Raw genomic sequence first — 14,432 nt, 5'->3', positions numbered from 1 at the left:
AGAACACATCTATCTATCTAAACAATAAAGGTAAGTACAGTAGGCTACATTTTATAAAACAGCTTCCCAGGTTCACATTTCACGTCAGCTGGGGGCAAGAACATGCTTTAACTGAATTCGCACAACGTGCAATAATAACTACATTTTAAAAACAGAATTAAAAGAGGAAAAGCGAAATACAACAAAGATAATATAACTGTAAAGAGGAAATCGCCTTTCCGGGAAATACTGTCGTGTACGTTTCTGCACTGCTACGTGAAATGTCGGTCAAAAATGTTCAGCATAATTTGATGAGACGTCCTGAACGGCAAATAATGTTTGTTTTCAATAACAACAAAATACAGTTGCATCGTTTAAACATTTTTCGTAAAACATCCCCTGAACAACATCACACTACGCAAGTCTAAATCTGAACACGGTTGACATTTATGAGTTGAAAGCCTTTCTTAACCAGACACCAGGTAATAAACAGAATTAGTTAAGTGTATCGCATCATATCGAACCAATAATCTTTACCGAAGTGCTCCTTTACTGAACCCCGAATCAAAACCGGAAATAACTGCAGAAACCGCGAGAGCTCCTCTTGCGTCGCAGTTCCTCTGTGCAGCGTTATTTGGGGCGTGTTGACAAATCTTCCTGCCAGCTGAGGTTAGTGGAACTCACGAACTCAGTCAGATATTCTGCCTTCTACTTTAAAAGTGCTGTGTTCTTACGGTAAGGTAAAAGATGAACAGTGTTTATCATCAAACCGATGAAGGATTAGATTGGTAGTAATAACGGTAATTCCGAGATTGGCAGGATTTGACGTAACGTTAAACATCCACGGAAGTTAACGTTAACTGCTTAGCTAACTTAATGCTAAAGTTAGTTATGCAAGATACTTCAGAATTATGCCATCTTCAGTAACTGTTAACGACCAGGCTTAACTCTGTACTATGAAGAGGTTGCATGATTTAACGTTACAGTGTTTCAGCGGCATTAGACAGTCGCAGTTGATAGGGTTAATGCCACAAGCTAACCTGACATAATGCTAATCTTCGAACGCGTTAGCTCGATCTTCTCCTGCGAGTTTAGAGTACATTAACTTAACTTACCCTTTCAACTTTGAAATGCCCACATTTCACACACTAGTTTGCTTTTTAAAGTTCAAAGATATTACTATAAAAGTGTGATGCACTAAGACAACCTTTTAAATCAGCTCTGTTTTGCGCAATCTGGGTGCGGCAATGGATTATTAGTGGGTGTCCTGCTCACTCGACTCTTAACAGATTCACTCTTAATCAATTTTTTTCTGAGACATACCTTTTCACAGAACCAGGCAACTGAAACACATTGTCAGACGGTGGATCCCATAGTTACTGAAGGAGCATTTCCAAGAATCTGGACTGGTTTTAGGTGTCTGTCTTTTGCCTAACTTATGTTGCATTTTGCATTCACAGTTGACGTGAAGATGTTTTTTGCCAAACAATTTATCAGTGGCATCATTGATGTTGTCAGGTGAGAATCAGCACAAAGTTCCTAGCTAAGCCAAAAAAGGTGGTTTGCGGCTTAACGTGTCTCTTAATTTCTGATCCTGTCTTTGTAGCAACATCGATCCAGCCCAGTTTACGCCATCTGCCCCAGTGAGTAACAGTCATTACATTACCACTCTATCTGACCATCACTGTTCCCCCATCTCTGGATTCTAATGCTGACACTCTGTCCTGCAGCCTCCACCACGCAGGCCAGTTCAGTTTGCAGAGCAGCATGAGAGCGAAGAGGAGAAACAGTTCCGCAGAGTCTTCCAGCAACTCGCTGGAGATGTGAGTGCTATGTCTATGTACTTCTCTGTTGTTTTTCTGCAGTAACCACACTATATAATATATATATTCTATTCCACTAGTACTTAAGGGTGTTTTTAACTGTTCAAAGAATGTTTCTCCATTGTCTGTGATGTTACACCATACAGTTGGGTGTCTGTACACGTTTCTGCTGCTCCTTACACTGTTAAACATGTCTCATAAAGGACATGGAAGTGAGCCCACCTGAGCTGATGAACATCCTAAACAGAATCATTGCAAAGCGTAAGACATGTTTGTGTGTGTCATGATTAGAGTATATCTCTAACTCTTCTGTTGTGATTCAGTCTTTTTACAGTATTTACACATTTTAGTGTTTTTAAAAGAAATGGTGAATTGATTGTTTTTCTTGTATTTCAGGTGGAGACCTGAAGACGGATGGCTTCAGCATTGAGTCTTGCAGGAGCATGGTGGCAGTCATGGATGTATCCTTTCTATCAGTAATAGGCTTAATGTGTTCTCAATTATGAAGCTGACAGTGACAGCACTGTAAAAATACACAGAACAGAACAAATAAATCAACATTTGGCTATAAAGGGACGTGTTGCTTCACCAGACGCTCTCACACCCACAGCTCATTAAGGCTGCGGAAAGATAAAAGATTATGCCTGGCTTGTGTGAACAGGGCATTGTAAGATTTATTGTGTTTATTAGAGATGAATATTAATTGCACAGTTAACTAGAAAACAGTGTAAAGGTAGCTAAATTGCAGTTATGTGATCCATGTCATTTGTGGTGTAAACCCCAACTGCGGTGTTCAAGTCAGACAAAAAGTTGATATTCATTCCCTACTGTGAGTTTTTTTTACTACATGAATGAGGAAGGCATGTAAAAAAAAAAAAAAAAAAAAAAAAAAACACCTTGGGTAAATACACAAATAATACAACTGTTTGTTCAAGCTGGAGCTGACGAAGAGCACTTGTTCTCCTTAATGTTGTTTTAGAGTGACAGTACTGGAAAACTCGGCTTTCATGAATTCAAACACCTCTGGGACAATATAAAGAAATGGCAGGCAAGTACAGCAGGTCTACACATGTCTTACACACGTGTTTCTGTGCTGGGCAGTGACATTCCTGTGGCTATTCTTAATCGGATCCAGTAACAGTGAACACAGAAGAAACAGTAGCTTAAAAGACATCTAGTATCAGCTCTGTAGTGATGTTATGAATGACTTTGATTTGAATGTACAATGTGCCCAAACACCTACTTAATTTGATTAACCGCCATGTTTTACTTAGATATAAATCTGTATACTGTGCATACTGAAGGGCACACATTATTAAATTGGCTAAATGTGGAACAGGTAATTTAATTTCCTGTCAGATGAGTCTTGGAAACAACTTACACTGTGATGTGACACATGTGTTTGGTGCTTGTTGAATTAAGCTTACTAGTACCAAACTTAAAAGATTAATTTATCATTTTAGTTTTCATTTTTGAAGTTATTTCTCTCATAGTTGTTACGTTGATATTGGCAGCTATGTATTTTGTTCTCTTTCTAGATTCTGAATGAGCAGACTATGAAACTTTAACAAAGTATAAATGCTTTAAATACATTATTTTCATTGTTGTCATTGTCATAGGGAGTGTACAAAGCCTATGACGCTGATAACTCCGGTGTCATCAGTGCAGATGAGCTGCCCAAAGCTTTCACAGCTGCTGGTGAGATTTATTTTATTTCTGTTGTTTTAAATGTTTGCACAGCCACTGAAAAGATGGAGGAAAAACAAAAGTTTAGTAACTCCAGTTATAACAGCCAGTACAGGAAAAACAGGTAAAGCAATAGTCATGGATGCAGTAAGAACTTACAAAAGGGTCATGTGGCCGGGCATGTTTGAACCATAGAAAATATTGAATTTGGATAGTTGTTTCATAAGCTAGAAATCGACATGTAGTTATGTATGTACATATGATCATTTTACCATTATAAATCTGTAAAATGTGGAATTTGTAAGGTTAGGTTTAGCTTAGCTTCTGCAGGCATAACTGGATTGTCACGTATGGCTAATGAACGCTAGTTAAATATTGACACCTTGACAGAAAAAGACATCCAGTCAAATTTTTCTGAGCTCTTTAGAAAGCCTCATCTTTGAGCTGCTGTGTGAAGGGTTAATGATTTGACTATCACACCAGTTATTTATATATGTTTGTGTTGATGAGGACATGTTAAGATTTGATGGGTTTCTGTCCACTGAGATGCTAGATGGCTTTTAATTTGAAAATGAATACAGGAAGTGTTGAGTTTGTATTAACAGTGGAATACAGTAACTTTTACAGGATTAACAGGAGTGGATCAAAACAAGGCTTCTTACTTACCTTTCAGTCTGCTACGTTGACAGTTGGCTAGCTACCCTGCTAACATAGCAAATAGGTGTGATAAGCAGTGACATGACGGTTGTCAGGGACTGGGTTATATTTAATAGGGCTGGGAATCTCTAGGCACGTCATGATATGATAAGATTACAATTCAGAGGACTGCAATGCGATTATACAACGATTAGCGATGCATATTGATTAGGGTTGGGCTGATGGACGATGCCATCTTCTATTGGCGATGGCTGACAGACATCACAACAATTGCACTCTGGTGTCTACTTTGGCTTTACCTGGTCCATGACTCTTAACGTACCGAGCAAAGACTGTGCGGGTGAACATGTGCACATAAGACGACCGCTATTAACGGAGACATTGTGACCTACACCGCACATTTACTACCAGACTGAAATTTACTGCTAATATTTTTCTTTTACTGTTATGTTCTGCTGCTCGCTCTCTCTCATTCGTTCGGCCACTCACACAGGATAAGCAGGGAGCTAGCCGAGCTTTGAGTGTCACCATGCTCGCACAGTGTGCGAGGAGAGACATGTTAGTGGGGTGGTTATTCATTCTGCAGCGGTGGTGTGCTGAATACAGGGGGAACACTGACCTCTGTTATGTGCAGGCCGCAGACTGTCCGGGCGCTGCACTTCCACGAGTTCCACCTTTTGCGTTCAGTCAACATTACGTTATAAATTAACATTTAACAATTTTTTATGTTTGTTTTAACTATTAGTGAGGTGGTTGTTACATTTCTTGAACCCAGATGTATTTTACTACTACAGTTTTAAATTCCTGTCTTCTTTTTTAAATGGCAAGAAAATCTCAAAATGACAAATGCCAGTTGAGTTGCTTTGCATAAAATCAGATGGGTGCAAGCTTCTACTGGCAAAACCGGAATCCCACCCAATCGTAACGTGTATGCTTTGTATACTTGCTGTTTAATATCATCTCTTCCCCAGGCTTCCCCCTCAATGACCAGCTGTTCCAGATGATAATTCGCAGATACAGTGATGAAAATGGGAACATGGATTTTGACAATTACATTGGCTGCCTTGTGAGGCTGGATGCCATGTGCCGTAAGTTTTGAAAGATGGATTTATTTATTGATTTAGCAGCTTTGCCTGTGTAATAACGATGACTGACTGGTAAACTGGAGGAGTTGTGGGCTTAACTTCTGTTCTGATTCAGGTGCCTTCAAAACCCTGGATAAGGATAACAATGGGACAATCAAAGTCAATTGTCAGGAGGTAAACTGATCTGTTATTGTAAAAGCATTTGATTTAGTTGAAAGGTTTTTTTTTTTTTTTTTACATAAAACATCTCCTCTGCTCTTGTCTTTTCAGTGGCTTCAGTTGACCATGTACTCTTGAGTCCAGAGGATGTCTCTCCTGCTTGTTACACAGAACCACTCTGTTAGTCCACACAGCACTAAATATTTTCTCAACCATCCCTACAACTTGTTAATTAGCAAACCCATTGTGTGTGCAGGTTTATTTATAATGTTAATGGAAAGTGTTTTGGGATTGTTCCATAATACTTGCAAGACAGAATTGATACTGTAAAAGCACAAACCTGCACTCACAACCACACCAATAGATGAGGATCAAAAATGAATGCCACTGAATGCTCTGGACAAGTGTGTAGCCACATTATAAAGGTGATCGTATGTTGAATTGGTGTCATTTGGTCCGCTTGTTTGGCATTTGATTTTGACCTGCCTCATGTCCACAAGTCAAAATGGCACAAGAGGAGAAAAGCCAACATTCAGATGCTTTACACTCTGGAATTTGTGAAAAACCTAATGTGAAAGCAAAAAGCTCCCATTCTTATGTGACTAGGGCTGGTTTCACAAATATTGTATGTTAGAGGGGTCCGTGGAGATGGGTTTTACGGTTAGTTTTATGCTAAAATGAGGATGTTTGACAGTTTAACAGAAAGAAAGCCTGACACTTTAACCCCAGGCTTACTTAGGAACATGCATACCATCTGACAACTGTGTTTCCTGCTGGCAAAAACAGGAAAGCCTACTTCACTCATCTCGTTGTTTCCTGTTGGAGGTTACAACAGGTAACCGTGTCAAGCTGTAGCGTGGTTGGACATATGTTGGTTTGGTTTGTTCCCACCTATTTTGCTTAAGTGTATTTCTCAGAACTGTATGGATGTGTTTAGACTGCTTGACTGACAACTCCATCAGTCTGCATTTTATTATTTTTGGTAACACCTGTAGGGGCGGGACAACGTACACATTTACCATTACTGTAAGTACACACATTCTCACAAAAGCTCCCCCTAACTTTAACCTGAGCAGAGAGCTAACTGAAAACACTTGGGTGGTCCCACCTGAACAGGTCCAACAAAACAAATAGGTCTAATTTGGGTAAAATTGATGAATGTGTGTGTGTGTGTGTGTGTGTGTGTGTGTGGACTATGTCCTTGCAGAGACTGTCAATCATATTTGTGTCTTTGTTAAACCAGCCCCAAGTCCACTGACTGGAGATTCTTGTGAGACCGTTCACCATTTTGGTTGCAGCTTAAAGAACATTAAGGTAGTTGTTTGCATAATGTAAGCAGATCACTGTCTAATGATTTGTACACTCCATTATTTTGCATCAGAGTTGCACTGTTATTGTATATGCATAGCGGTCAGCAATCCCAGAGCTTTCTATAGCCACTAAAAGGCCAAAATACAAAAAATATCTGAAATACCAAATATACTGTCAAGTGACCTAATAGCAGTTTGTTAATGTGTGTGTGAAGGGGTAGTTTGGACTGGCAAATATTTTGACATTTAATGTTTAATACTGGTAGTGCAACTTGGCCAAAGCATTCTCTGTCTCAGCTCACTGATCACTTTATTTATCACCGTGTATTTCAAAATGCCTGTACCAGATAATGCCGTAATGCAGTATGATATTATATAACACGTGTATGCCACTAATGCATGCAGCTGAGTAAAGATGGGTTTTTAACCATGTAGGTGTAGCCACAGTCATTAAGCTGTTAATGAAAATGCTTGGTAAAATAAATAACCTGTGCCATATTTGGAATAAAATGGGTATGTTTAATATGTCGGTCTTGTTCTTGATGCTCTGCTAACATTTGTTGCTGTGTGACTAATGGATTCTCTCATAGGCTGAACTGGGATCTACTTCTAAACCATATGGATTGGCAATTGTCACTGATTTTAAATATCTTGGCATCATACTGGATCAAAATATGAATTTTAAGAAACATGACTCATAACAAATGGTTAAAACCATGAAGTACAACTTGGCATATTTTAGACAGGACGCAATGCATGCTATGATACTTTACCATATGTCTTATTGTATTAGTTGTTGGTGGCAGGCAGGCTGGTGAAACAGCCACAAGTCTTTTTACAAACAACCTCTAAAAGCTGGACAAAAAGCCATTGCATTTTCATCACAGTATGGTATTGGAGAAATACAATTTAGTGTAAATTAATTTTTTTTTTTTTTGTGAACACATGCTCAGTACATTATATTAGATCCCCAAGAGTAATCTCTATATGAAACTCATACATAACATACCATTCAGTCTCACTGCATTTTGGCAATCAGCTTTTTCTGTAAAAGACACAAATAACAACCTTTGCCCAAATATGGAGTTACAGGCAAGATTTTGCAAATGAATGCAGCTCCAAGTGGTGGTTAAAAGGTGCCTCTGATGCTTCAAAGCTACTAAATCACGTAGGCTGCATGGGGAACACTGGACATTTAATGTTTAAATTTTCTTTAAATTATATCATTTTAACAAGAAGATTCTTAAAGTAATAAAGCATGACAGGAAAGACGGCCCAAGGAATGTGGAGGCCGCGGGCTCCCTGTTGCAGATTTTGGGAATTCAGCAGCCAGCTTTATCTCTCTCTCTCTTGATTCAATTCAAAGACGCTTTATTGGCATGACATGACTATATGATTGAAACACAGTATTGCTAAAGCACGTTGTAGGCCTACAAGGTAGCATAAACATGGAAAAGTATCCTACAGCTTTAAATATGTAAACAATAACATTGTGTTAACGTTGTAGTGAAAACACAACAGCTGCTCCCTCTCTTCTTCTGCACTATGAAAATCGTCAAAATGAGGCAACAGTGCCCTCGACTGACGACGCATTCAAATAAAGTATTGTTTTTCTATTTTACACCTTTTACACATAGATTTTGCATACTCACTGTAAATACAGTAAGTGACACCAACGCCCACTTCATCGTGAAATAAGAGCAAACGATCGAGGGAGCCACCGGATCAAACACAGACACACCACATGAACGTGCGTTCCTGAGCTGATTTTCTCCGTGTGTGTGCGTGCGTGTGTGCGCGCGTTGGTCTCACTGGTCTTGAGTCAAGTCAGCCTACGATACCAGGAAAAGGGCATGCTCCTTCAAAATAAAAGCACATTGTAACAACGGGAAAGATGAGAAATAAAACGAAGCAACGTAATCAGCGAAATCACTAGATTAATCGTGGTTATTGTTATAAGTGAAAGAAATACTTAAAAGTCGTGTACTATTGTCATATTAATATGATAATGTCAGTGGACAATGCTTTAGCCAGATGTTGTAACTTAGTTAGCTAGCTAGCACTAACCGTGACTAACGTTAACCGGACATATTTTGTGTAGCGTTAGCTTCAGACTGGCTAGCTTGACAATAGCTATCTTGTCGATAAGGAAGTTTATCATTACGTTTCTGGACCAAATCCCAACTTCTTTGATTTGGGGGTATGTTCACCATCTCATTAGCTAGTTTTGCAATTAAGGTATACCTCAAGAAGTGAGGTCACATGAACTAAGTGCTTCATTAGCCATTTGCGACTCTAACGTAGCATTAGCTAACGTTGTCTTGCTGCAAAGAGGGCTAACCTAGTGTGTGCTGTTGTGTAACATTAGACCTAAACTAGCTAACTAAGTATATGTTACACTGTATGAGGAAATTTTAGATGTTAGTCGTTAAAATAATCAGGGCAATGTAAGTAAAGGTATCATTTGACTTTAGCTACGTGCTCTAAATATAGCTAGCTAACTAACGTTAGGCTGTCGCGTGTGTAAAGCGACATCGACGTCCATTGTTCATTCACTCTCTGCACTGACATTGTTATCATAACGCTAAACCTGCTCTATTTCCTTGCTGTGATGTGAGAACAGTTAACTTAGACACATGCATGTAAGTACGTTACAGTTAAAATGTTGATGACAATCATTCATCATCTATTTAACTGATCAACCAACCAGATGTGTAACACGGTCATTGCTCGGCTGGTTGAGCCTGAACGAGTGTAACGTTATCACTGATACTAACTTACATAATAGCCCTAATCAAGTCAACTTTTTTGTGTAGAGCCCTTAATCTCATTGGTGAATATCGCTTAATGACACAGAAGCCGATATACCATTAACACTCGTGTGTTCTTTTAACTGTTAACACCCCCAGACCGACAGCTGGAGAAGTTGAAGCACAGCCGAGATTACAAAGCAGCTGGATACCTATTGACACTGTGTGGAGGATGTCTTCACCAATATACTACAACCAAGACAGTGTTACTCGCTTCAAGAAAAGAAAAGCTCGTTTCTCTTTCAGTGAAGTCCACATACTGTTGGATGAAGTGAGGAAGCATCGTATGGTGGTTGTGGGTACGTGTCTACAAGTGCTTATCCCTATCAGAATGCTCTCCTTCACCTTCTAAATGAAGAGATTACTTTGAGGTTTTCTGTCTGGGTTAACGAATGATTGCACAGGAGCTGGTTAATAAACAAAGCTAAGCAGAGGAAACCCGATGATCTGGGCATACAAGGGTATACTAGAATTACAGTGAATGTGTGAATAATAAAATGTTGAATGTAGCCTGGTCACTAACACAATGACAAGTGCTTATGGCCATTTTGTTTCCCCCCCCCCAAAGGCAAATTCAATCGTGGTGTGCCAACAGACATGAAGAAGCGCACATGGGCAGAGATTACTGCACGTGTCAATGAGATTGGGGAGTGCCAACGCGAGGTCATTGAGGTCATCAAGAAATGGTCAGATCTAAAGTGTGACACCAAGCGGAAAGTGGGAGCCATGCGGTCAGGGACAGTGCCCAACAGGGGCCTCAACTCACGTCTTTCCAGAGACCTTAATCAGACAGAGAAAATTGTGCTCCAGATTCTGGAGATGGATGAGGAAGACCAGAGCACGGGTGATTTTGGCCCACTTGGAGATGACGACGATGTGCCAGAGGAGGAGGAAGAAATGGAAGAGGAGGATATGATTGGAATGCAGAGTTCTCCTAACGGTGGGCTGGACATGGCGACGATGCCCCCACCAACCTCCTACTCAATGAGTGAGTGCTTAAAGGAATAGTTAATCCAAATGTTGTCAGTATTTACTCACCTTTGTTTCACCTTTAGTCTAAACATAAGTGAAGTCTATATGTCTACACAACATTTCCATGCCACCTTCCTCTCAAATTATTGTAACTACCGTACTCACATTTTGCTTACAGTGTATAAATCTGTGACACTTTTGCGTGCAAATTGTGTTATTAAATGCTTTTAATGTTACAGGGGACTCACAACCTGCATTTGATGTGCAGTATGAAGTACCTGCAGCAGAAGGTGAATTGTTAAGATTTGGGTACAAATTAAGAAAGAACTTGTTGCAACATGTTTTGGTGATAAGAAAACACTGATGAGCCTTTTTCTTTGACTCTGAAGATGCTGAAGGTGCATTTGGAGACTCAGACGATGACCAAAGGGATGACGTGCTTCCTTCCACTCATGCGGCAAAAACAGAAGATTACCTAGGAAACAACGGCATCCAGAAACAAGGACAAACTCAGACGTCCTCCGGACCTTCAACGTCAACGGCCACGCTTCCCACGCCCGGCCAGCCGCCACAGAACACGAGAGACAGCATGCTACATAATGCATCGCTGAGCCTTCAGGAGCAGCACACCACCAACAATCTGCTGGAGACGGTTTCACGCTCCCTAGAGCTTCTATCTGAGTCTGTGCAGCAGCTGGCAGAGACTCAGCAGGAGTTCGTGCGTGAGTCTCTGCTGCTCCAGCGGGAGACGGTGCAGGTTCTTAGAGACTTCACAGGTGGAGCCATTGCGCTAATGCATGACAAACTGAATGGACGGCCAGCATTATAGCAACAAAGTGTCAGAAAGAGATGTTAAGTTGTATCACTGACTACATACATGGCCTTCAGGTGCAGGAACCTTTAAGTTCCTTTGGACTCCACCGCTGGTTACTGTACTTTTTGATAGTACTCAACAAATTTTCTGTGGTTATATTTTAAAAATGCATTCGTAGAAACATTGTATTGACGGAATTGCTGTCTGTGGGTTACATGAAAGTGGATTGAGAAAATAATGTTAGCGGTAAAGAAAGAACACATGGAGGGTTTTTGTTTTAATTTTATTTTTTTGCTACTGAAGTGAGATTCCTACCACTTGTGTTGTAATACATTTTTTTTATTAAGCATACACCACATTTAAAGCCTTTACATTCTTTTATTGTTGACATGCAAAGAATGAGTCTTTAATTTTGAAGTCTGTCAAATCCATTTGTGTGTCCGTGTATAAGATGTAGTTGGATCAGTATCTGGAGGATTATCACATGTACTGTAATGGTGAGTGGATTTCTGCACCTGACCATTATATGGTCTATACGTCTGAAAGCTAAACATGGTGTGTTAGATACTTTGAAAATACCTGTAACTGAATAATATGTGATTGTCTGATTTTGTTTTTTACACTGCAAACATGAACACTTGAATATGAAAGTTTCAATAATTTCTTTCAAATATGGAATAAACCCCTCGTATTTAAACGGAAGAGAAGTCATTTTCCTAGCTGTGAGCCTGCAAAGCGCTCTTGTGGACACTCATCCAGTGATCAGACTGTGTAGATCCATCTGGATTCAGGGGCTGACTGTCTGGTGCTTTATTGGTTTAAGCCTATTTCTTGATGTATTGCTGATAAAATTATCTGACTTCACTGAAAATGGTACATTTTAAAAATATGAACTGCTTCAGTCTGTCCAGTAGACCTTAAAACAGCAGTCATGGTTAAAAGTGTAAAAAACAAACCACCTGACCCTTATTCACGAGGGAGGTTTGTGCTCAGATTTTACTTTCAGACTTATAAATGAGGCTTTAGCTGTTTTGCATTGTATAGGCTTTCTGGTGTAGGGTGGCCTACATCCATACTAACAGAAAATGTGCAATAAAAATTACACAGACACAAAAGAATGAAGCTCAAGATATTCAATATGTTTTCATCGTGAGCAATATAATGAAAAACCAAAAATCAATCCATCAAAACAAGTACTATCTGTGTATACAAACACTGATATATCTTCTTACTCTGCCATGGAGCTCCACCGGTGTTCAAAATCTATTAAAATACATCAGTGAACCACACTGTTGCACTGGGTGACATGTTTCTTCATAATGAACTGTAAATACTCACTGTAAGCATTCACCAAAGTATCACCAAAAGAATTTCCTCCTTTTTTAAGTAACACTTTCTAACACCTACATTGCTCAGCTGACTTAGGAACTTACCTTTTTAAAATGAAAGTATTTATTTGTGATCCATTTTTCAAATTTTCAGTAGGAAGGAATGGGCCTGGGGCTGAGTGCCATAGACAATGGAGGGAAGTCAGAAAGCATCGAGAGATGGACTGACATTGGTTTTTGTCTTTTGATGGGATGTTTTGGCATAACAAAACATAAAATCACATCACATGCAGTATCTTTAATCATTCTTCCGTGAAACACATCTTGACACTGTGGTCAGGTGGAGTAATGGATCCAACAGGCATAGATGTCCAGCCAAATTTGCCAAAAAGTTCATAGAAATTGCAGTAGGGGGCTCTGCTGCACAGTCTGTCTTGAGACTGTGCAGACGGGGAACTGAGACACAAGATGTAACCACGTCCAGAGTGTGTTGTTCTCTGCAATGTATTTTGCTATAATACTATATACAATCAAAAGCTTTTTCTTACGGGTGGCATGATAACACCTTTTGAATGTCCCTGGCTTGTTGCACATTTCATCATCACTTTTTCATATTTTATAAAATTGGGAATGACAGGGAGCAGTTTTTGCATAGTGTGTGTGATTTTTGTTGCTGCAAAACAGTGGCAGCTTTACAGCTAAAACTACATACATCACTATATATGGGTCATGTCGTAACAACTCAGTAATAGTAATATAATTAGTGGTTGGCTGGTCTTTTATTCACAAGAGAAAGTTATTTAACATTGTTGTTACTTGTTGGCATATGTATTTCCTGACCTTATGTTTGAGGATGCTCCAGAAACTGCTGATGAGAGTAAGAAGGACATTGTTTGCACCCAGTGTCCTTCTTACTGTCATTTGAAGGACATTTTGCAACAACGTGCAAGTTACAGTCTGGTTATTTATGTCTAGTTCTATTGTTTGGCCTGGTCATGTGTGGACCATTATTTGTTTTGGGTTTATTGCACTCCATACTCCTTAGCATGCTGATGGCATTGGCCTGAACAACTTTCACTTCCAGAAATGATAATAAATAAAAGTATATTTTAGTCCAGATAGTTGAAGTGCTCCATTCATATAGTAGCATTTCTCTAGACCCTGGAGAGTCAAAACCAGAACCACAACTCCTCTCACAGATGGGAAGTTTCTTTTTAGTTCTATCCTATCTTTATTTTCATAACTTTATTGGCTAACACACTTGCAATTGTGTAAGGTCCTCTCTACAGCATTGTAACTAGCGGGTCTACACATTACTATAAGAAAGTCAAATTCAAATCTGTTAAATTTAACATTTTATGGGGGTATTTCTGTAATTTTATAATTGGTAAATTATATTGGTGTAATAGTCAAGGGTGTTAGGAATTTAGGAGGGGGGTTGCTTGATTTATGGAGCTACATTCTTAATTAAATGCTTGTGAAAAATACTGACACACACACACACACACACACACACACACACACACACACACACACACACACACACACAGAAAGCGGCTGAGTTAAGTCAAATTGTATTGTTCCCCTGCAGCCCCTTCTGCCTCAGTTAGCTAAACAGCTGCCAGGGCCAGCCCGGCGTGCCGCAGGAGGGAGGGGTGGAGGGCGGGATGCAGCAGGAGTTCAACAGTCTGTGGGGGCTTCCTCCACAGCAGGAAGGCAGGGGGCAGCATTAGTGTCTGGCTGGGGGGCTGGGGTCTTGAATAGGCAGCTGTATTCACATTGTGTGCTGGTCTATTACCTTCAGTTTTT

The 14,432-nt window shown here is 39.8% G+C and overlaps 2 protein-coding genes across 5 annotated transcripts; both read left to right on the top strand.

Annotated features, from left to right (window-relative positions):
- Positions 1-583: 583 nt before the first annotated feature.
- On the top strand, positions 584-7,224 carry capns1a (calpain, small subunit 1 a). 2 transcript variants are annotated; one of them, XM_038707871.1, is made up of 11 exons: positions 584-648; positions 1,440-1,497; positions 1,586-1,622; positions 1,710-1,802; positions 2,006-2,063; positions 2,199-2,263; positions 2,782-2,850; positions 3,422-3,500; positions 5,117-5,233; positions 5,346-5,404; positions 5,501-7,224. In XM_038707871.1, exons 2-11 carry the CDS (start codon positions 1,451-1,453, stop codon positions 5,525-5,527), a joined length of 651 nt encoding a protein of 216 aa, XP_038563799.1. In that variant the 5' UTR covers positions 584-648; positions 1,440-1,450; the 3' UTR covers positions 5,528-7,224. The 2 variants fall into 2 exon arrangements, with proteins under 2 accessions (XP_038563799.1, XP_038563798.1); XM_038707870.1 differs by having other exon boundaries at positions 614-714.
- A 1,419-nt stretch (positions 7,225-8,643) lies between these two features.
- Positions 8,644-12,410, top strand: zgc:153990 (uncharacterized protein LOC768125 homolog). Of its 3 annotated transcripts, none has more exons than XM_038707868.1 (5): positions 8,644-8,899; positions 9,609-9,808; positions 10,078-10,497; positions 10,721-10,771; positions 10,871-12,410. In XM_038707868.1, exons 2-5 carry the CDS (start codon positions 9,682-9,684, stop codon positions 11,308-11,310), a joined length of 1,038 nt encoding a protein of 345 aa, XP_038563796.1. In that variant the 5' UTR covers positions 8,644-8,899; positions 9,609-9,681; the 3' UTR covers positions 11,311-12,410. The 3 variants fall into 3 exon arrangements, with proteins under 3 accessions (XP_038563796.1, XP_038563795.1, XP_038563797.1); XM_038707867.1 differs by lacking the exon at positions 8,644-8,899 and adding an exon at positions 8,961-9,146; XM_038707869.1 differs by lacking the exon at positions 8,644-8,899 and adding an exon at positions 9,178-9,341.
- The last annotated feature ends 2,022 nt before the right edge of the window (positions 12,411-14,432 follow it).

The sequence above is a fragment of the Micropterus salmoides genome, unplaced genomic scaffold (genome assembly GCF_014851395.1).
Source record: "Micropterus salmoides isolate LMB-PRFRI ecotype aquatic unplaced genomic scaffold, ASM1485139v1 Ms_hic_scaffold_9, whole genome shotgun sequence".
Taxonomy (NCBI): Eukaryota; Metazoa; Chordata; class Actinopteri; order Centrarchiformes; family Centrarchidae; genus Micropterus; species Micropterus salmoides.
This window is presented reverse-complemented; position numbering and strand designations above follow the sequence as displayed.